This window comes from Pseudophryne corroboree, chromosome 6, assembly GCF_028390025.1.
Source record: "Pseudophryne corroboree isolate aPseCor3 chromosome 6, aPseCor3.hap2, whole genome shotgun sequence".
In the NCBI taxonomy this organism is placed as follows: domain Eukaryota; kingdom Metazoa; phylum Chordata; class Amphibia; order Anura; family Myobatrachidae; genus Pseudophryne; species Pseudophryne corroboree.
The window spans coordinates 788,531,721-788,555,804 of record NC_086449.1 but is presented as its reverse complement, the minus strand read 5'-3'; the positions used below and the strand labels follow the sequence as shown (position 1 = coordinate 788,555,804).

The 24,084-nt window shown below is 44.6% G+C and overlaps 1 protein-coding gene and 2 non-coding genes across 3 annotated transcripts in view; all 3 read left to right on the top strand.

Moving 5' to 3' along the window:
• SLU7 (SLU7 homolog, splicing factor) overlaps positions 1–18,104 on the top strand; it is a 47,147-nt gene extending 29,043 nt beyond the window's left edge. The window contains exons 13-16 of the mRNA XM_063928766.1: positions 15,185–15,289; positions 15,402–15,470; positions 16,501–16,599; positions 17,497–18,104. Of these exons, the coding sequence (XP_063784836.1) occupies positions 15,185–15,289; positions 15,402–15,470; positions 16,501–16,599; positions 17,497–17,676 (453 nt within the window). The 3' untranslated portion in view covers positions 17,677–18,104. The remainder of the gene's footprint in view (positions 1–15,184; positions 15,290–15,401; positions 15,471–16,500; positions 16,600–17,496) is intronic.
• Positions 2,408–2,522, top strand: LOC134938712 (U5 spliceosomal RNA). The gene has a single exon (XR_010181216.1). It is a non-coding gene; the product is annotated as a U5 spliceosomal RNA (small nuclear RNA).
• On the top strand, positions 3,116–3,222 carry LOC134938800 (U6 spliceosomal RNA). Its single transcript, XR_010181265.1, has one exon. It is a non-coding gene; the product is annotated as a U6 spliceosomal RNA (small nuclear RNA).
• Positions 18,105–24,084: the final 5,980 nt, after the last annotated feature.

The window sequence follows — 24,084 nt, the reverse complement described above, 5'->3', positions numbered from 1 at the left end:
TCAAACTATCACAAGCAGTGCAGCAATTTTAAAGTCATGGGCTATAATATCAGGAAATTATATGTTTCAGCACAATTTATATATATAATAAGTAAATTTTATATATATAATATATAATGAAGCTGTTTGCTAGCACAACTGTGTATAATATCAGTATCAACTGTGATTATATGGTTAAGTAAATTTTATATATATAATATATAATGAAGCTGTTTGCTAGCACAACTGTGTATAATATCAGTATCAACTGTGATTATATGGTTAAGTACAGTTTATATATATAATATATATATGAGGCTTGGCCTAGCAATGGCCTATCAGGGGCATAGCCTATTGCAGGTTTAATCATGTTTTCTGTTCTTTTCTGTTAAGACTGCAAGATAATAACACTGCAGGCAGTGTTCATATTAATAGAGGCTAACTAAATGCATGTATTTTACATACACCTGTATTATCACTGTATAATCTGTATAATAGGCTATTAAGCCTATATTAAAACTGCAGCAGGTAACTGTACTGTGATTTTCTGTAAAAGCATGGCATGACGGCCATTTCAATCATTGCTGTTTTTCCAGTTATACATTCCGGCCATACACCTCTGCTCCACAAGGAGGCGCAGGGGTGTTAGTGGGAATTTTTTGTTCAGGATAATTCTAGAACATTCCTGCCCTACATCTTTAAGCCACCAGAAGGCGCAGGGGTGTTAATAGGAATTTGGTTCGGGTTTCATATGCCCATGTGAACTGCTTTTCACATAAAGAACACTTTAGTTTCCTAAAGATTTCCGTACAGAGAAACAACCATGAGTTTCATATAAATATGCTGTTCAGCAATAACATATATATATATATATATATATATGTGCCATATAATCGGGCAAGTGTCTGTCTGTTGCCAATTATGTTGTCTGTCTACATAGCGAATAAGGCTCTAGTGCAGACTAAAAATACTTTTAAAAATATTACAGTGGCAATTCAAATTAAAAGAGCGGTAATCGGAGTCTCGGAGTTACTCCGCCAGCTCTAACAAAAGACAGTTTTTTTTTTCCAAAGGGCCAATTTCCCTTTGGGTACCAGAGGGTTTATTTCACTGGTCTTATAATTTAATGCACGATTATAGGTCAAATCTCACACCAATAACTACGAGTAAGAACGGTACATTACTCCAGCACTCAGATAGTGCGGGGTTTTGGACAATCATACATAATCGTTTCCAAAAGAATGCGATCCGCCATTGGTAGATGCGTTTCTGTCAAACATTATAAAAACCCAGGATACATTTGGGTCACTAGAAGCTATGTATGAAACCATGCCGATCACTGTTAAAAGAAGCTGCAGAGTATATCTGTAAAGCTTCTGCTAACGCCGGTTATTTTCATTGTCGCTAGTAAACGTGACAAGGCCAGAGCTTGTTTGCTCCTAAATTTGATATGCTTGTAACGGCATTTTATCCCTTGATGATATTCAGCCATTAGCGCATACAGTATACTTGTCACGGTGTTTTTAGTCACGCCTTGTAACGACAGGACGTTACAGTCAGCAAACCAGTGGTTTGATGACCTCTTTTACAATTGTGGAAGCGTGTCTTTACATGTTACATTTGAGAGGTTTCATGACTTCAACTCATATATGTCTCAGCTATTTACAGCTTAAAGTACAAAACTGCTTCTGTCGAAGGGTTTGGCAGGTGATCATTTACTCTTTGCTGGCTTATAAACCAGGCAATAGTACGCCAAGTTACTTATTCCCCTCTGTTTGAGCAAAACCAAACAGCTCCGTTGCTATATCAATAAGCAAGTCATTTACTACAGTTAGAAAAAGGGATTTTCTGCAGTTAGTATTTGCTTATTGGAGCCACAAAATTGCATAATTGCATTTGATCTTCATGTCGACCGTTGCTTATCGCTTCCGGTATTTACCAATGTGATGATGGGATGATAGCTCATCTCACATACGAACTATGTATTAACAAAGTTCCTCTAACTTGCGCTATTAAGGTATACTGCGATAGCAGATCAAGTTCGAAAACAATCGCATCTAATTCTGTCTAAACGATGTCAATTCCTAGGTAAGATTACAAATACGGTAAATCAAAGACTTTTACCTACTACACCAGCAAGAAGGTACATCTAGTAATTAGTGCAAAACACGCACACTAGCGGTACATTGGTGTATTCACCTATTAAGAATAAAGATGTGTTTTCAATTTAGGTCCCCACCCTTCACTCGCGTTTCCCACAGAGGGACAAGGGTGCATATACTCTGGACGACAGTCGCAGAGAGTCAGGATTTGTAGTTACAATCAGCGCAAAGGTTCTAAAACACGACAGATGGCTGTCGATACATGTCCTAGAACTCTGTGCATTTTACAATGCAATAAAGGATTCGCTTTCAGTCTGACCAGGGATAGACTCTGGTTTCTCTTCAGAACGAATAAATCTTTCGCTTTTTACTAAAGATTTCTGTGGAGAGGAACAACCGTGAGTTTCATGTAATTTTGTTTTTCATGCCTGGCTCACGCTGCCCTTAAGCAGTCAAACAAAGCAACGGCAGTTGCATACTCAACAACCAGTGAGAACCAAGAAGCCGCATGGCAATGCGGCAGGTAACTCAAATCTTCAATGGCTCAGAACGCCATTATGTGAAAATGTCAAGAGATCAATCCGTGAGTGGACATCTGTTAGACATACGATCTCACCCGTCAGGGTTTGGATCTTGAAAACTGGACATTAAATCCAGAGGTGTTTCATATGTGAGTCCACAGAAGGGGGTTACCCTCAAGTATACATGATGGCATCTCGCCACAATTACAAAAGCTCAGTATGTGTACATCACATTCATGGGGTCATTCAGCATCGTGTATCTGGCTCCACCATTTTCCGCTTCTCTCTTCGTTGCCAAAACGGATCAGAAGACAGTTCGTCACAGTCATACTGGTGGTATCTCATGGGTTTCGGAGAAGTTTGCTTCTCGAATTTTCAAGGAATACTTGCACACGATCTTGGCCCGCTCATAATACGTCCAACCTGTTACATCAGGGAACGTTCTTTTACCCATAGTTACCTATGTACCTATTATCTATGTACCGCAGCTGCAGTTGACGGGATGAGGGTTCAGTGCTCGCTTCGGCAGCACATATACTAAAATTGGAACGATACAGAGAAGATTAGCATGGCCCCTGCGCAAGGATGACACGCAAATTCGTGAAGCGTTCCATAAGACCGCCCTCTTAAAAAAATAGAGCATTACAGTATCGGTTATACCAACCATGTAACGAAATAGTAAGCCGCTTAAGGCAGCTCATTATTAAAAAATTTCGTGTGCTTACATAGGTTGTAAACCTCGGAAGTTTCCAACATCATACTTCAAGTACCCGTATTCTGTTAAACGGGATGGGATGGAAAACTGCGTTCATCTGCACTAACAGTGCAGGTATCTGTGTGGTAAACGTATTTTCAAAGACGTTTGCCTCTATTTGCGTCTGTAAATATCTTTCTACAAGGTGTCACCAAAGTTCAGACTCTATTTATCCCACCTACAACGCCAGGCGATTTGAGGTTGGGATCAGATTTATTACAGTTTTCATATTTTGGAACCCTTTCAACAAAGGGAAATTAAGTTTCATATTTTTTGAACCTTTACAACAAATGAGAATTAAGTTTCTCACTTTGGAAAACATTTTTCTTCTAGCCTTGGCTTCTAGCCTTGGCTTCGGCAAGGGTTTTGTTTTCATATTTGGGTGCCTTGTATTCCAAGCCACCGTATTTGAGTTTCTCATGACAAAGCAGATCTTCGTACGAAATCCGCTTTCGTATTCTTCACATCAATATACCAATAGTGGTTCCTGTGGGGACAGCACATTCTAGAATTCGGAATGTGGTACACGCATTACGCGTTTATATATGTACCAAACGTCTACAGTACGTGATATGAATATGTTGTTTGTTCTATATGTGAAAGGATCCCTACCTCTCTTTGATTACCTCGATGTGATGGCCACTGACGTCAGTGAGAGCAATCCTTAACGTTACAGATAATACACGACACCATGTAGTTAAGAATCACTCTGCGTTTATTGTTCATAACAATGGTATATAAGGCATCATTGTCTAGGGAGGGATTGGAATGTCCAGGGAGGGGTAGGCAAAAGTAAATACTTTATTGGTTTAACTTTACTGCATAGGAGGGATAAAACAGGCTACATGGGGGGGATGTAGGATACAGCCTAGTACTTCATCTAGGGGTGGTGATTTCACACAGTTCCCAACAAACTATGGGTGGAGCTATATTTATTTTATGCAATGCAAGCTAAATCCAAGGCAAAAGAAAAAGAAACAATATTTACACAATGCACAATGACAGAGGAGATTTAACCCTTCAATCCCCTCTTAGAATCATGATTGTTATACGACATGATTCTTCTGTAGAGCCCCCTTTTTGTTTCTCCAATTTTTTAGATATTGAACATAATCATCGGGGCCTTTGCTATCAGAGGAGGTGATGGGGCTAGTGGTAACATCATAATACATCAAGACTGTGTCAATACCTTTAGATGTGAGTTTCTTTCCACAGGGAATCACACAATAAACTATGAGACCTATAAAGATTAAAGTTATTATTATGAATATACTTATTTGCACAAGAGCCTGTTTCCAATTTTCAATCCACCCAAAATATTGGCTCCATGGGTTATCAACACCTGAATTTTTCTTAAGTTCTATGGATAAGGTTTCTAATTTGTTTATGGCTAAAGTAACCTTACCATTAGGACCAGTGTTGTCAGGAATATATGTACAACAGCCTTCCACCTTACTAATGTAAACACATGTACCGCCTTTTTCTGCTAGAATCATGTCAAGAGCCATTCTATTTTGGAAGGTCATTTGGGAAGTGGCTTCTAGCTGTTCAGCTATACCTTTAAGAGCATCTTTGGTATCATTAACAAATCTTTGTTGATTATAATATATATAATTAATCCAGGCTACGTTTTTATTTACAGTTACTATAGGAAACAATGATTCAAAACCCGCAGCCACCTCATCTCTAGCTTTGAACTCATTTGGAACACCTCTTGGGACCCCTATAGCATCAATGTATACGCGGGGGTCAAAGCTACCTCCTGGGAGTGCTCTTTTCTTTCGATTAGCAGGAGTATTAGAGGGAGGAGTGGGGTCATCGGTGATCATTAGGAGTGGCATTATGACTTTGGCCAGGGCACACTCACCATACCATGGTGTGTCTAATTTAGTTCTAAGCTTCATATCCCCACATATATAATAAATGTCACCTAGTGATCTAGTTTGGTTAACTAAAACAGTTGTTCTTTTATTTGCACAATACCCTGGTGGGAAGGTTTTTAAATTTCTACCTGTGGTAGTGTTAGATGTATAACAGGTATAGTTTCCAGGATATATGGTTATGGTGCTTCCTGGGTTGGGATTTTTTGACAATATGGGATATTCCCTTTTCCACATTTCGCACTGACTGTCATTTGTTTTGGTGTCATTAAAAAGGCTGAAAAAACAATTTTCCTGTTCTAGGGGTATATTAAGGGGCACTGTACCTAGGTGGGGCCTAGATTTGCCACAGACATAACAGTTACTTTTATTATGTTTGCTAGCACTATACTTCATCCATTCTAACCAGAAATTGATGTCAGAGAAACCAGTTTCAATAGCTAGGGTGTCTTTAAAGGTGGGATTGTTAACGGCCATCATATCCTTGAAGGTGGTTATATGAGGTTTCAAGAGGTTGGGGCGTGGTTTAGGGGGCTTGAGCTGGGCATACTTTTCATTGTTAAACATATCCTGTAACAAGAATGGTGTAAGGGATGGGTTTAAAAAAAAGGATTCACCTAGGACATAGGTGCCTGCATCAGTAGACTGGGGATGTTTTATGCTTAATATGAATTTACTATCACATCTGTTTTGTCTATGAAGGGTAAGACGGGTAAGCAGGGACTCACCATATTTGTCTTTTCTTGAGAGAGCCTCTTTGGGCTGGTATCCATAACTATGGCCAGAATTCCATCCCACTGATCCCCAATACGCACATTTATTTCCCCAATATTTACTAGTAACACAAATATAGGCTTCAGTGGGGGTATTACGTGTACCATACTGATCACACTGCCAGGCATAATGTTTGTTAAGACAGGGAGCAATGGTACAGAAATCTATTTTATAGGCGGCAACCTCAGTATTGGAGGAGTTATACCAAAATGTGTAGGTGCCGGATTTTTGTGTAATGTCTACTTCAGCTGTAGCTTGGCAAGTGAGGACCATTAGGATTATCAACATAGTCCCCAGGATAGAGGTAGGGGACAGGTTCCTCATTCTCCTCTGTTCTTCTGTCTTCGCTAGGTGGGAGGTCAGGGCTGTCTGCCCCCGTTTGTACCTCGCTGGAATCACTTGCTTCCTTCTCTAGGTCTGGTCTAGGAATCTTTTTCACTCGGGATGCATGGATCCAGGTGGGGCTTTCCTCTGTCAGGACTGCTGTTCTGGTTACTGCTACGACCTCTGTCTCTGGACCGTAGGTAAAGTCTCCTGGGCTCTTGTTCCTGGGGAGCACCTTCACCACGACTCTGTCTCCGACTTTAAAGGGGTGTGTAGGTTCCTGTGGATTCAAAGGGTTTTTACAAACAACCTCATGTTCAATTTCATTCAGTTTTGTTATCAGGGACCTGACATACTCTTCTCTGATAAGTTCTAGATCTCCCTCCTGTATTACTAATGGTTTCTTAGCCCAAGGTGTAGGGAAGGGCCTACCCATTAATATTTCAAAGGGGGAGTAACCCAAAGTCTTTTGTGGTGTCATTCTAATTTCTGCCAAGATAATGGGAAGGACTTGCTTCCATTTGTGGAAGGTGCCTCCTGTGGCCTTCCTAAGCTTGTCTTTGAGGGTCCTATTCATGCGTTCTACGACCCCTGAACTTTGCGGGTGATACGGGATGTGGAACTTCCATTCCACCTGCAGGGCCTTTACCAAGGCCTGTGTAATTTTTGCTGTAAAGGCGGAGCCTTTATCACTATTGATTTGCAATGGGCACCCCCATCTGGGGATGATTTCCTGAGTTAGGATCCTAGCAACTGTCTTTGCATCCTCAGATTTAGTGGGGAATACCTCTGGCCATCGAGAGAACATGTCTACAATGACCAGGGCATATTCCTGTTTACCAGTACCTGGGATATGGGTGAAGTCAATTTGCAGGTGTGTAAAGGGTGTGGTGGGGTATTCAAGATGCTGATGTTTTGCCTTGTCAGGGTTGTTGGGGTTGTTTCGCAGGCAAGTGATGCATCTACTGACATACTGATCTACTAATGACTTGGCATCCGTGACATAGAAATCATTACGTAAGAGTAAGGTAGTTGTTGCCTTACTGTGGTGTCCTATGCCATGGTAGTGGGCAATAAACAAGGGTGCACTGGACTGGGGTATACAAGGTTTCCCCTCTTTGCAGATTAATCCTGTTTTAGGATTCTTCTGCAAAACTGGGTAAGTCCAGTCAGCTAGGTCGGCATTGGAGGCTGAGGCCTGTAACTGGGTGATCAGGTAATGGTTGTCGAGAGCTGGGGGGGTCATGATGGTCATGTGGGCCTGAGTGATGGGCTGTGAGGCTGCATGTTTGGCAGCAGAGTCAGCAAGGGCATTTCCAAGGGAGACTGCATCCTTCCCCCCGGTGTGTGCCCTGCAATGGAGGATTGCAATGTCAGAGGGTAAGGTTATGGCATGCAGAAGGTCAGAGATGAGTTGGGCATGTGATATGCCTTTTCCATCAGCTCCAAGGAAACCACGGCGTTGCCAAATGACCCCATGGTCATGCACGACGCCGTACCCGTATTTGGAGTCAGTGTAGATGGTGACTGGTTTATTCCGGTAAAGGTGACAAGCCCTTGTGAGAGCAATGAGCTCTGCAGCCTGTGCTGACTGGTAAGGAATAGGCTGCGCTTCCAGAATAATGTCAGGGAGAGTGACAATAGCATAACCCGCTTGGTACGTGGTGTCATTGGGTCTGCTACAGGAACCATCTACAAAAATGACATCCGCGTCGGGGACAGGGACAGGGGACATGTCCAGTCTGGGGGATGTTTCTGACTCAATGGAGGCCGAGCAGTCATGGGGTTCAGGAGGGTGGTCTTCAGGACCTTTGAGCCCCAGTAGAGCGTTGAGAATGGGTGCAGGACCTGAAGAGTTGGTGGCATACTTAATGGTGAGTGAGGGGTTGTTCAAAAGGAGAACCTCATATCCACTAAGGCGCTGAGCTGACATGTGTTGTGTGTGTAACCCTTTTAAAATGGTTAGAACATCATGAGTGGTGTGAAGTATTGTTGTGTGGCCTAGGGTGAGTGTGGTGGCCATTTCAGTTACCATTGCACAGGCTGCAAGTGCCCTGAGGCAAGCAGGCATACCTTGCACAGTGACAGGCATTACTTTGGAAAAAAATGCCACTGGGCGCAACTTTCCTCCATGAAACTGTGTGAGCACCCCCGCCATGGTTTTACAATTGTCCCTTGCAAACAAATGAAAAGGTAGTACATAGTTGGGGAGGCCAAGTGCCGGACTTTTCATTAACATACACTTTAAGCTCTCATATGCAGTTAACATTTCCTGTGACCATTGTACAGTGTTAGGTTTGTCTTTCAGTGTGGCTTGTCTCAAGATGTTATCATAATAGGAACAATCAGATATCCACTGTCTGCAGTAATTTACCATACCCAGAAAAGACAGCAGTTCTCTCTGGGTAGTTGGGGTGACCAGGCCCAATACAGACTGAATGCGCTGTGGACTGACTTTCCTTTCCCCCTGAGTGAGCACAAAACCTAAGTAATCCACATGCTTCTTACACCATTGCATTTTTGTTTTGGACACCTTGTGTCCACATTCACAGAGCCAGTTTAACAGTGATATACCATCCTCCCGGCAGGCCTCCTCAGTTTGACTACAGAGCAGCAGATCATCTGCATACTGTAGCAGGACTGAACCATGGTGAGGTTGCCAGGGCCCCAATGTGGCCTGGAGTACAATGCTATACACAACAGGTGCGTCAATGTAGCCCTGGGGTAAACGACACCAGGTGAGTTGCTTGCCCTCAAAAGAAAATGCAAAAAGTAACTGTGTATGTGCATCCACTGGAATGCTAAAAAATGCATTTTTTAAATCAATCACAGAAAAAATTGCAGCATCTGCAGGGATAGCTGAAATGAGTGAGTTAATGTCAGGTACAATGGGTGCTATAGGCACAATGAGTTGGTTAATTGCCCTGAGGTCTTGTACAAACCTTACACTACCATCTGACTTAGCAACAGGGTTGACTGGTGTGCAGTAAGGTGAGATTATGTGTCTGAGAATGCCTTGTTGGAGAAACTGTTGTATCATTGGTCTAAGACCTTCAACCTTCTCTTGTGACAAGGGGTATTGCTTTTGATAGACAGGTTGTGTGTCAGGTTTCAGGGTTGCTCTATATGGTGTGCAAGGAATGAGGCCAGTGTCATAGGGACCCTCCGACCATAGAGCAGGGTTTACTTTGTCAAAATCAGGTGTAATGTCTGTTGCTTCCCACACCGGTAGGTGTGGGGACTCGACCTCCAGGCCACTGCTAGTGGGTGAAGGGAGAATGGAGATTTCGAGTTTGCTAAGAAGATCCCTTCCCAGAAGATTAATTGGACATTCAGGTATTACAGTGAAATTGTGTTTACCCATATACGTGCCTCCCGTGGTTCTGACACTAAGGGCATCTGTCAGGTAAGCATCTGTGGGTATCCCATTGATTCCCATTGAAGGAGCAGTCTTTTCCAAATGACCATCGTACAGGTCGACACACAAAACACTAGTAGTTGCCCCGCTATCCACCAGGAAAGGGATTGCTCTCTTTCCTATAATCAAGGTTAGTAGCGGTGGGTCCTTCCAGTGTCTGGTGAGTTGGGCAAAGGCTGGGATACCCTCCTCCGGGCCCCGTCAGTGGGAGGGATCCTGCCAGTCAACCCGGAATCGGACATGATCCTGAAAGGGGTTGTTGTGTGACTGTCGGGGATGATCCCGGGAGGGAGCCGGAGCTTGGGGCTGTCGGTGGTTTTGTGGGGGACAAGGGCAATCCCTTGCCCAGTGATCGTCCCTTCCACAGTTGAAGCAGGAGGTTTGTTTCCTGCTGGCAGAGTCAGGGGGGTGGGGTGGCCTGGCTTGTGGGTTTTGATATCGGGCTGGATTGCGGGGTGGGCCAGTAAAGTGCTGCTGGCGTCTATCTCCCCGGTTTCTCTGATTTTGGTAATTATGAGTTGGGGCATTCTGCAAGGGTTTTTTTAACATCAAAGCATCCTGCAGCTTCCTTTTCATATAAGTGCTTTTCAAATTCCTTAATATTATCAGAGGTCCAGGAAGAAACAGCTTGCTTAACAGGGACCATAACAGATGGCAACAAGTTATTTACAAAGGTAGAAATTAGTAAATGGTCTGTATCTACAAGAGTAAGACCTGCATCTTCAGACCAACACTTTTTAAACCTCTTCCAAAACTCAGTGACAGTTTCAGTGGGCTTTTGTTTACATGCTACGGCAATAGGAAGAGAAGCTCGGGTTTTAAAAATCTCTTTCATATGGGTCTCAATTTCCTTCCACATCGCCTTTACACCATCCCCAGTATTGAGAGGGTAGCGAACGGCATCAGTAAGGATGGTAGGAGTGTTTATGGTGGGAATCTTTTTCCAATCCCACCCGTTGTAATGGTCTATAACCCCATCTATGATCAGCTTCATATCTTCTTGAGTATAGCTGCGTCCTGTGCAAGCCTTTTTCAAGTAAGCTATGCAGCCGTCAGGTGCAACAGTGGGTTTGGGACAGTTCTTAACAATTCTGTCTAAATCCTCTATTTCAATGGGTTTCTTTAACAACTGATCCCCTACTGTCATAAAGGGCAGGTGTGTAGCGACACCGCTGGCACCAGCACTGTTTTCAAGGAAACCAGTGCCGGATCGCGTTATGGAGGGGGTAAGAGGGTGGTTAATGACAACAGTTGAGTCAGCATTACGGCGGGAGGTGATTTGTTTGCTAGGAGTCTGGACTGTAGTTTCAAGCTGGGTTACATATATTTGATCATGGCCTGAGCGGCCACCACCTTCAGTAGGAATGTCAGGGTCGCTACCCACAACAGCTGCGTCAGGGGCACTAGGGGCGGGGGTGGTTACGCCTGTGTGGAGGGTACTGTCAGGGGGGGCTGTTTCTCCTTCAGAGCCTCCTGAGCCTCCTTCCCCTCCTCCTCCTCCCCCTCCTCCTTGCATTGGCATTCGTGACAAAGCAATTGCAGCTAAAAGATCTGTGTCCTTTAAGGAGGGATATAGGGGAGTGTAAGGCGGGGGAGAAGAATTTTTCAGAAACTTGTTGCTTCTAAATTCCTCAGCTTTATGCAGTCTGGAAGTTACAGATTTTATTCTACGCTGTTTCTGCTTGATATTCTTGTCATACCAATGAGGTGCTATCGTGAGCCATTGCTCTCCTCCAGCACGCATATATGTCATGTCCCATTGTGGGTCATGATCATACCATGGCCAGGCTTCCTTGTCTTCCAGACAAAGACCTTTGACCATGTCCATATAAAAGGGATAATTAATACCGTCACGGGGGAATGGACTGGGGCTGCCAACTTTCTCTGTCCATCCTGCTAAGTTATCCACCCAAGGGTTAACTAAATAATAATCTGTGGTGGAGTTACGGGCAACATACTCTTTACATGTCTCCCCTGGTAAAGGTGGAGGATAAATGACTGTTTTACTCTGACCCCCTCCCATAGTAAACAATACAATCTACACCAGCTTTCTACGCAATTTCCACAACAACTTACAACAACTGTCTATGCAATATCACAACAAAAATGCAGTTAAAAAAAAAACCTTCTATACAATTTCACAACAAAAAGACTTTCTATGCAATTTCACAACAAAAAAAAAAAAATGCAATTTACAAAAACTTTCTATGCATGCATTAGCTAACACCAGTTAATTAGTTATTGACAATATCACAATATTATCTGTATAATGAGAACATGAAATCTTTTGACGGGTACGCTTACCTTCGTACAAGATGTCAGAAAAATACAGCGTTTTAAACAGGAAGCAAGAAAAGAGTTTTGAGTAAAGATATCTGGCAGACGAAAACTTACCAGCCGTCTGAACCAAATATAAGAACTTATCTCACTACAACATACAAGAATATATATATAGACGATCAGATCGAGGTATAGTCTACGTTATGTATAGACCCCAGGTCTATATATTTTTTTTTTAAGTATCCCAGATACTAACGTCTTTGGAGAATTGCGCTTGGACTCCTGGTCCTTTCTCAGACGTATCTTTAAGTCCCAGACATTAAAGATTCTATGGTATCCCTGATACCTGTTTTATGTTTTTACATAAAACTTCGTAATATTAAGTCCCGGACTTAAATATTACCTTGTCACGTGTTCCCGGAACACTGACACGGATTCAGCTTCAGTGTATGACCGCAATCCTGTATGGCAAAGATAGACAATAAATTCTCTATTTTTACCATTCAGGGACGATCACTGAATCCCGGACATAGAGCTCCCAGCTGAAAGGATCCCTACCTCTCTTTGATTACCTCGATGTGATGGCCACTGACGTCAGTGAGAGCAATCCTTAACGTTACAGATAATACACGACACCATGTAGTTAAGAATCACTCTGCGTTTATTGTTCATAACAATGGTATATAAGGCATCATTGTCTAGGGAGGGATTGGAATGTCCAGGGAGGGGTAGGCAAAAGTAAATACTTTATTGGTTTAACTTTACTGCATAGGAGGGATAAAACAGGCTACATGGGGGGGATGTAGGATACAGCCTAGTACTTCATCTAGGGGTGGTGATTTCACACAGTTCCCAACAAACTATGGGTGGAGCTATATTTATTTTATGCAATGCAAGCTAAATCCAAGGCAAAAGAAAAAGAAACAATATTTACACAATGCACAATGACAGAGGAGATTTAACCCTTCAATATGATACTGCAAACTGGGGTTAGCCAGTTTCTCAGCAGACATTATCCAGTTGGATAATAATGACTACAAGTCAGACTTACTTTAAGGCTAAGTTACAATCGCCTACGTCAGTAATAGTTCATCCCACAGGTTCTGTGGGAATGTCAGACCCAACGGGTCGTGGAGCGTCTACGACGCGGCTACATAGCCTTCAGTGCACCACGTTTGTGCACGTTTATACGTTATAAATGGTGGCGCCATCAGCATTTAGCTTTGGCTGCCTACTGTTACAAGTATCAAACAGCTCTCCCGCCCACGAGGGAAGCTTTGGTACGTCCCAAGAGTACTCCAGTGACCCCTAGTGGATGATAAAGAAAATAGGATTTTGGTACTTACCAGGTAAATCCTTTTCTTTGAATCCATAGGGGGCACTGGACGCCCACCCAGAGCAGTTTTACCTGGGTTGTTTTAAGCTCAAGGGAGCTTAGTGAACAAATTTTACTTGGGGGGTATTAAGCTCAAAGGAGCTTATGGTAACACATTTTCACCGATTGGCTCAAATTATAAGGTTCTATCGGTTAAGGTGTCAACTGTTTAGTTGACAATAAGGTTACGGATCAACTTTGTGGTTGTCCGTTATGTTATAGGGATTCTCCATTGTCAACCTCTCTATATCCTGTTCGCTCAGTAAAAAACACTGGCAAAGTACACTGAGGTACTTGGGGATATGGAGGGGGGGGAGAGTCCTAAATTTGAATATTCAGTGCCTTTGTTCGGCTACGCCCGTCCATATCCCAAGAGTACTCCAGTGCCCCCTATGGATTCAAAGAAAAGGATTTACCTGGTAAGTACCAAAATCCTATTTTCTGTAAGCCAGGTAGTTTGCCACACAGCGTGGCCCAGGCCATGCTGAAGGCAAGGAAGCTGGTTTCCAATAGGAATTGTTATAGGGTTTGGCAGACCTGTGTTTCCTGGTGTGAACAGGAAGAGTTCCTCATGTCCTCCTTCTGGTTGGCGAGATTTCTTCTATTTCTACAGGGGATGTATGGGGACAGGTTTGTGGCTGGGATGTTTTGAAGCCCAGGGGGTAGATTTACTAAAGCTTCTAAAAATAAAAAGTGGTTATGTTGCCCACAGCAACCAATCAGATTCTGTCCTATCATCTTCTTGGATGCAATAGTTAAAGGGTATCTAGAATCTGATTAGTTCTGGAAAACAGAACTGAGCTACATGGAAAACCATCTTTATCCTGGCAATAGCTTTTTTCCTAGGAAGGTTTTAGAACATGGGTCTCAGTCCTGCCATTCTCCTTTTATTGGAGTTTCACAAGCATAGGGTGGACCTGAGGACAAAGTCTTCTCCAGCCGAAGGTGGTCTCTAAGTTCCACATCAACCAGCAGATTCTGGCCATGAGCCTGGGACGGAGGAGTCTCCCTTCATTTGTTGGACATGGAACATTTAAGCACATCAGATGGATGACATGGAAGCTGGCAAGCTTGACCCGCAGAGGGCAACGGCTCGTTCTGCTTGGTGTGTGGGTGCTTCATGGGCAGTGAGACTTGGTGCCACCGCAGAGCAGCGGAGCAGAGTGGTCATCTGTGCACAGCTTTGCAAAAGTCTATCAGTTTTGACATCTTTTGCATCCAAAGATGCACGCTTTGGACGTAAGCTGCTAATGCCACAGATCGTTCCCTCCCTTGAGGACAATGTTGGGATATACCTGGTGTTCTAGTGTCCCCCATTGGGTTAAGGAAAAAGCAGGGTATTTGTACTAAAGTTGAATCCTTTTCTCAGATTCCATGAGGGACACTGAACAACATCCCAGCACTTTTTCTGATCTTCTGGTTTCTGTTGTCCCTCTGTTCTCCGTCCTGTTTGGATGGTTTTTGAGGTCTTCTCTGCCTTCCTGTATTCTGCCCCTGTCCTTTGGTCTATGTTAGGAAATAAATGTCTAGAGGAGGAACCCAATTCAAATAGTCTTCACTGTTAAAGTGCCAGCCTCCTCATACCATTAGCTATGTCCCAGTGTCCACCCTGAAAAGAAAATATCAAGTATGAAAACCCTTCTTTAAATGCTGTTTGCCTGTATCATTGTTTGCCTTTCCATGAGAAACCTTTTCACTATATACATGCCTTTTTCATGATCCTCCGTATCCCGCCAGTCAAGTCAGTGAGTAACTCTTCCCCGTCTCCTCTCTTTAGTGTATCTGGGGCTCGTACTGGAAAGACGGGAGATGGGGCTACAAATGTTGCCACTCCTTTGTGAAGATGTCTTACTGCACCGGGGAAGCTGGTAAAATCGTTGATGTGAGTGATACTGCTCAGAGAACATTCCACGCTGCTTTCTGGAACTTCCGTGTATTATATAATTATTCTGTACATTTAGTGTACTCATGATTGGTTTTCATCCCTTTTTTAGGATATTGATCTTTGTGAAGAGGAACTGACAGTAACTGAAGAGATGGCCAAACCAAAGACCTTAGTAGAGGTGAGTACAATGTGCTGAACCCCCTGAAATCTGATCCCACAGTCGGCCAGTGAAGCTAATGGGAGCCTGTGTGAGTGGCAAGCCAGTGCACCACGTTGCTTCTATACAGCTGTATTTATAGGGCAGCATTTTTCCAGAGCTCATCTGCCCAGGTTCCTTTAACAATGAAGTTGTGACTGCATACGACAAACAAAAGTGTGAGTCTATGGAGAACTTGCTTAATGCAAAATAGTCAGTAGATTGTTTATGTACTTAGTCTTCTAGGATGCTCGGGGTTACCTATACAAATTTACAGGAGCTAAGTCTCTTGTTAGTATGAATGCCTTAACAGGACAACTATAAAGTATCGTTTAGTTTAGAACAATATAATTACAATAATTTGAGAGTGTGTATTTTTTGGCTAAAGTGCAGCTTTTATTCCACCGGGAACCCCCAAGCCTCCCAAAAGGCTCCGAATGTCCATTTGTACTCTTCTCTCCTAGTAAGACCAGTCTTTTTCAAATAGGCAGCAGCATTATAGAGGCCCCGCCACCATTTGTATAAATGGGAAGATCACAGAGGTCAGGCTCTGACAATATTGCCAGTCCTGAATGAGGCAACTGTTTATAGGCGAGAAGAGAGCAGTGAAGGACTATGGGAGGCATCTGGGGCTTCTGCCCGGTCTCAGACTAGTTGTTAACTAAATCACTGCGCCCTCCCCCATCATATATTGTGATTTACTGCCTGTGTATTTAAGTAAAAGTTCTATGAATGTGTGGTTATAATCTCACAAGACAATTGTATTGAGAGGACTTTGCCTGCTGCCAGGGAATATGTAATATAGTTGTGGGAATAGTATAGCATGGTGGGTGAGGGAAATGGACACTCGTATGTCTGAAAATGATAGGAGCTTGTTTTTGTCTACTCTTTACTGCTCTAAGGTTGTCCATACAAAGTACAGAGAGAGAGAGAGCACAAATGTGTCTCCCATTGCCCTGCACGAGCCACAAGGAATCAAATGTTAAGACATTAAAGTTCATCTTATTCACAGATTCATCAAAACAAGATGAAAAAGAAGAAGAAGAAGCACCGTAAAAGTGGCGATTCTGACAGTGACAGTGAAGAGAAGAAAAAGGATAAACTAAAGAAGGTATGGCACACTGCTCCGCTTTCCACTGACCCCCGCCAGCTATTCCCTCCACGTGTTCTACATCTGGCAATAGTGTGTCACATTTTTCTGGTCTGATCCGGAAAGTTTTACATGATGTGTTAGGATGTACTTCTAGGAATGAGCTGTAGTCGCCACCTGGTGGCAGCAGCAGGCATTTCCGTGTGCTTTAAAATTATGACACAGTCTACTGTATCTATACTAAAAAAACAAATGAGAAACCATGTAATGTATTATATTTTCGGAAAGTGTAGAGGCTAAAGGAAACTTAGTTCGCAGATGCTCCCACACATGTCCTCGACACTAGACCCTACTGTATATTGCAGAAGAAGCTTGTGTGCTACAGGACCAGTAAACCTTAATAAAAATTTTTTATTTAATTGTCCGCCCTGTTTATACAAGGATTCACTTAAATCCAGGGAATAGGTCACAGGGGCACATTCTAGAAAGGATAAAGCTCTTTAAATGAAAATGCTTTCAGTTAAGGTTTGTTGCTGCATTGAGCTATGAATTGTTCTGATTGGTTCCTGGGCCCATTAGAGTGGCGGCTGATTATTGGTTGGTTTACCAAATGTCCATTGCTGATGCTGTTCATAGCTATCCCTGGTTGGTTAAAAAAAAGAGGGAGTGTTGTTGATGGTGGCATATGATTGGCTGTGAGATGCTAACAATGAGACCCTAACAATCAATCATATTCTGAGAACCATATATTCTCTGCAGTGTAATATGTAGGATCTATCTATCTATCTATCTATCTATCTATCTATCTATTCTGTTAATAAATAAATTATCTTCTACCTCGGTCAAAGCTATATCTGAAATCATGGTACTTACAATACATCGGTTGGTTTATAACCAATATTTGATCTGTCACTCCAGGCCCTGAATGCTGAAGAGGCCCGCCTTAAGCACGTACAGGAAATATTGCAGATGGATGAGCGGAAGAGAGCATACAACAGTATGTACGAGACTCGGGAACCCACAGAGGAAGAAATGGAGGCATACAGAATGAAAAGGCAGAGGCCAGATGACCCAATGGCCTCATTTCTTGGACAGTAATTCGGTTTCGGAGACCTTGCAGAGCGATTCCTCCAGCACATATTTGTATATTCTTCGAGAGCTTTGTGGAACCATAAAAAGAGAAAAGGATTTTTTTTACAGTCTCTCAATTATACTGTGTATAATAGTGTTCTGTTTTATCTCCTTAAATACTTGCAAATAAGTAATGTAAATAGATTTGTGAACAGATATAAGCTGTTACCCTAGTGAGACGGGGCAGTGAGGCGGATGTTAGGGTCTAGTGCTTTATTCTACTCATACAGTACGTTCTATATAACAGTCCTTAGATACTGTAGCAACAGCTGTGATAAATCTCCCAGGACACGGAGCTGGTCATTTATTATTATTTTGTCTTATCTCAAATTCTGCATTTGCATAGTTGTTAAATATATTGTGATATCTGCAATAAATGTAACTATGCCCTGGTACTATTGAATATTTATCATCGTCATTTGCGTCACGAGATTTGTCAGTACATGTCTTCCTAACCGGACCGCCAATGTGTGATACACACACACACACACACACTAACTTTTGTCAGGGGCCATTTAACCTACCAGTATATTTCTCTAGCATCCACTAGGGGACACTGGAGGCTGATTACACTGGGGTATAGATGGGCTGGTTATCAGGAGCTGGCACTTTAACTAATTGAAGAGAATGCAGACTCCTCCCCCCTCTATCCCCCACAAGCCCCTTTTTTTTTTTTTAATGTGCCGAAGGAGCCGGTCATCTTTTCTAGTGATTCTGCACTGCTGAAGACAATAGAAGAAGAGACTCTAGGGAGGCCCTTCGCCACCTCTGCAAAGGTGGGGTCCGGGTCCTCGGCCAGCCTGACAACGGAGTGCGCATCAGGAGAGGTCTGTCAGCACTTACTGAAAAAGTGCTTGCCAGCCTCCGCTCACCACGCCACGTGCCTGGAGTCTCCCGCTCGCAAGTAAGAGCATGGCTTCCCCGCTGTTCCCCCCTCCCCCTCCAGCACTGGGCGCAGAACGACCGGGGGACTCTGCACTGAGAGCCGCGGGAAGCGGTATACAAGCACAGTGGACGGGGGAGGGGGAAGGTTACAGCGCATAGCACTGAGGGCTCTGTAGGTACATCGCTACTATAGTCGTGTATCCCAGCAACGTTTCCAATGGCGCTAAGCGGGCACACAGCGGTGGGAAGGGGCCAGAGCTTCTTGCTAAGCTCGCACATACTAAACGCTGTGACATTCCTCTTATCTTGCAGTGAATCCAGCCTGAAGGTGCTGGGGACAGATTAGAGATTTGTTACCCTTTAGGGCAGACCTGAGCAAAGTACGGCCCATGGGCCACATACAGCCCTTTGGCAATCCGTATCTGGCTCGCGTAGGCTCTCCGCCCACAGGCTCCCTGCACCATGGATGCTCGGGTCCTGCAGGATGTGCTGTTAATCACAGTCCTGTGTGTGCCTCAGCCAATACTGAAATGCTATTGGCTGAGGCGCACACAGGACACAATCGTTCCCCATTGCCCGCCTCCCCTGTCAGTCACCGCCAGCATGTTCCCAAGCGCCTCCTCATACGTTCATCATCCTTCCTTGCCTGACAGCGCACTGCTCAGTCAGCACCATGCTGTGTGACAACTGCACACAGCAAGATCACTGTCCGGGGCCGGCACGTACTGTATGTAACAGGTTCGATTGCCTCTGAATTTTCTCCTATAAATACCCAGCGCTAGATATGCTGCACTTAAGACCTTCTTAATTAGATTGGCGTCTTCCCCTTATTCCCGTATCCACAGTCAGGTAATGTGTGCAATTCAATTAAAAAGAAGAGGTGTGCACCACAGTGCATAAAACCACAAATTTATTAGGACAACCACATACAATTAAGTATAGAATCACTTACTAACAGTGGCGGTATAAACCACCGCAAGTAACATCAGCATCATTGGTTCGGCCCTCCAATACAGTTCAGATTTTTCATGTGGCCCCTATAGAAATTAATTGCCCACCCCTGCTTTAGAAAATACAGCGTTCAGCACATGATACAGCTTTTAAGCTCAGAGAGTGCTCTCTCCTCCTCTATCTAGCTCCCTATCCCTTATTGTGTGTTTATCAGTGGTCTAGTATCCTTGTGCCTGAGCCACATTGTCAGGGAGGAATACAATGCCAAAGACAGAAGTTCTTTACATGTAGTAAGTGCAACAAGAAATTGCCACAGGCATCTGACGGTTCGACCGTTTGTTCTGCATGTACGCAAGAAGAGGCAGTCCAGGCGACTACCTCTTTGGAGAGTTCAGAACCCCCTTGGGCTTGTAATTTAGCGCAGATTATGTCGGATCTCCGATCTGAACTGGCAGCCTCTTCCAGAGATCGAGACTCAGCTAGGGCTAGTGATCCCTCTTTACCCCCTTCTCTCCCTGCAGAACCAGCATGGGCAACAGGTCTAGTTAGATCCGTAGAAGGCTTGGTTAAATGAATGGATGGATTCCTCCGCCAGTCAACCTATACCGGTACGCCCCAAAAAGAAAAGGACTCTTCCAGCAATCCTTCAGTCAAACGAATCTGACGAAGAACAACGGGGCAGTATGGACTGAGGAGGAAGAGGGTAAACTCGATGATGTATCCGATTCGGAGGATAACACGTCACAAGACCAAGGAGCAAAAGCCCTTATAAAAGCTGTTCGCCAGGTGTTGAACATCCTCCTCCGGAATCCCCGGATTCTTCTCTGGTAATAAACCCAAACCTTCCATAACGTTTCCCTTTTCACCAAAACTGGCCGAACTTTTGTTCGAAGCCTGGAAACACCCGGATAAGAGATTCCAGGTACCGAAACGGTTCCTGGCTTCGTATCCCTTTCCACCTGCTATGACTGAAAAATGGGAACTACCTCCTCCAGTGGACTCGTCACTTTCACGATTTGTCAAAGAAGACTGCTTTACTGGTTCCCGGGGCAACAGCCTTGAAGGACCCTTCAGACTGTAAGATGGAAACGACACTGAAATCCATCTACACAGCTGCTGGTGCCTTACTTAGACCCACATTGGTAGGGTCTTGGGTGAATAAGGCTATAGAACATTGGGCGGCCCAATTGATTTCTGACTTGGAAGCAGGAGTTCCACTTGACAAATTAATTGTTCTGGCAGAACATATTAAAAAATCAGCAGCGTACCTGGGAGAAGCTTCAAAGGATATCGGTCAAGTAGGGGCACGGATTTCAGCCTCCACCGGCTCGCCGGGCACTGTGGATGCGCTCTTGGAAGGCCGATGCAGAATCTAAAAGAACGGCAGCCTTACTGTTTACCAGGAAGGTGCTTTTTGGTGACTAACTAGACAAGCTAATTTCTCAAGCTACGGGTGGAAAATCCACGTTTTTGCCGTCCGTTACTCTTCACCTAAACGGACATAATCTGGTCCTTCTTTTCGTTCCTTTCGGACATCAGCTTCCTTTCAATCTAGATCCGGAACTTCAGGTCAGCCCAAGGGTGGAAGAGGACGCAGTCGCCAATAATCTGCCTCTCGTCGTCAGGAGCCCAAGCCCACTGATAAAACAGTGGCATGACTGACTCCCTTCCCACCTGGGCTCTCCCATGGTGGGTGCACATCTCCGAAATTTTCAGGAGGCGTGGATACACACTTCCACAGATGCGTGGGTGTGTGCCCTGGTGTCCAGATGTTACATGATCGATTTCAAAGTTTCACCTCCTCCACGTTTTTTTACCACCAGTCTTCCGGCTTCAGAGGACAAGCAGATTGCTCTTCAGGGAGCGATTCAGTCTCTATTGACCTCTGCGGTCTTAAAGCCGGTCCCAGGCCCTCAGCGGACGAAGGGTTACTACTCAAACCTGTTTGTGGTCCCGAAGCCGGATGGCTCAGTAAGACATATCCTGAATTTAGTCTTTGAATCAATATCTCACATATCACCGATTCAAGATGGAGTCGATTGGCTCCGTGATAGCAGGTCTGGAGCCAGAAGAGTTTATCACTGGACATAAAGGGTGCATACCTACATGTTCCCATTTGGGAGCCACATCAGGAATTCTTGAGAATCGCAATTCTACAGGATCATTATCAGTTCAGAGCACTTCCTTTCGGCCTGTCTTTGGCTCACAGAGTGTTCACCAAGATCATGGCAGTCATGGTAGCACACCTTCGCTCTCTGGGGGTAATGATTGTACTGTGCCTGGATGACCTTTTGCTCAAAGCATCAACAGCGGAGAAACTTTGGCAGCTCTGATAAGTGACGACGTCCTCTTGCAACATGGGTGGATCCTCAATTTCAGAAAATCCAATCTCTTGCCAGCCCAGCGCATACGGTTTCTGGGACTGATCTTGGATACCAAACTACAGAGGGTATTCCTGCTAGAGGACAAGGCGCAGAATATCCGGCTGCTGGTTCAAAAAGTCCTCAAGCCAAAGAAGGTGCCATTACACCTTTGTATTAGTCTCTTAGGGAAGATGGTGGCAGCCTACGAGTCATTGCAATTCGGGCAGTTTCATTCCCGACCCTTTCAGATAGGCCTCTTAACCCAGTGGTCAGGGTCACATCTACATCTACAAGGCACGGTGCAGCTAGTGTCTCTTCTCTGGTGGCTTCATTTGAACAACCTCATGGCGAGGAGGAGATTCGGCATATGGAACTGGATTTTGGTCACTACTGACACCAGTCCCAGAGGCTGGGGAGCTGTGATACTGGAGTATCACTTCCAAGGAAAGTGGTCGGAACAGGAACAGCTACTGCACATAAATGTATTGGAACTGAGGGCAATCTTCAATAAGCTTTGGGAAGCCGTTCACCTGCTTCAGTAAAGAGCGGCACGAGTGCAGTCGGCCAACGCAACTGCAGCCGCTTATATCAATCGCCAAGGCGGCGTACGCAGTAGCATGGCTATGCGAGAAGTGGCTCGGATCCTGAGGTAGGCAGAACTTCACGAAGTCATATCAGCGGTTTTCATCCCAGGAGTGGACAACTGGGAAGCAGATTATCTCAGCCGTCAAGACCTTCACCCGGGATAGTGGGCTCTCCACCCCCAGGTTTTTCAACAGTTGGTTCGGCGATGGAGTCTCCCACAGGTGGATCTCATCTGTCCAGGACTCAAGATCCCAGAGCAGAAAACGTAGACGCTCTCACGGCTCCTTGGCCATACGATCTGGTTTACCTCATTCCTCCATTCCCACTTCTACCACGAGTACTCAAAAGAGGGAATCAACATGGGTCATTCTAGTGGCTCCGAATTGGCCTCGGAGAGCTTGGTATTCGGTCTTCCTTCTGCTCCTCGCATATGAACCGTGGCTGTTGCCTCTTCGTCCAGACTTGTTGCTACAAGGGCCGTTACGTCACCCAGATTTGACGCGGCTGCATTTAACTGGGTGGCTCTTGAAGCCTCTATCTTGAGAAGTAAAGTTATACCTTCTTCAGTCATCCCTACCATACTCAAGGCTCATAAACCGCTTATAGCAGGCCATTACCACCGCATATGTTGAGCCTACATGTCTTGGTGTTTGGATAGAGGTTTACCACCCGATCTTTCAAATTGGCCTGTCTTTTGCATCAGCTCTCTGAAAGTACAAGTATCTTCTTTGTCGATCTTTTTCCAGCGCAAATTGGCAATCATGCCAGCAGTGCAGACCTTTCTGCAAGGAGTGTTGCCGGTGCAACCGCCCTTCGTTCCACCTACTGCTCCGTGGGACCTCAATTTGGTCCTTCACTTCTTACAATCCTCTGTTTTTTAACCTTTGGAGGAGGTGGATTTAAAATTTCTTATTTGGAAAACTGTTCTCCTTTTGGAATTAGCGTCAGCTCGCAGGGTTTCTGATTTAAGTGCCTTATCGTGTAAGCTCCCTTACCTGGTCTTTCACGAAGATAGGGCGGAACTCCGCGCACACACTCAGGTTTTCTGCCAAAGGTGGGTTCGTCTTTCCACATAAACCGGCCGATCGTGGTTCCTGCTTTGAAGGATGACTCCGGGCCTCCATCTTCTCTGGATGTGGTACGGGCCGTTACTATACATGTCACTAGGACGGCACCCTTGTGGAAAACAGTTGCCTTGTTTGTGCTGTATGATGCGGTCAAGCGTGGTTGGCCTGCCTCAAAGCAGACTTTGGCCAGATGGATTAAGTTGGCCAATCGCCAGGCCTACTTGCATTCCGCCCGCCAACCTCCGGCGGTTATTTTGGCACACTCCACGTGGTCCATGGGCCCGTCTTGGGCAGCAAGTCGTGGTGCATCTCTGTCACAGCATTGCCGTGCGGCTGTGTGGTCCATGGCTCATACTTTTGTTTGATACGTTTGCCACCTCTGCTTCGCGGTTTGAACGGCTTGTTTTGCAGATTCCTCAGTGCTCTTCTGCCCACAGGGACAGCTTTGGGATGTCCCCAGTGTAATCAGCCTCCAGTTTTCCCTTGTGGATGCTAGAGAAAATGGGATATTGGTACTTGCAGAT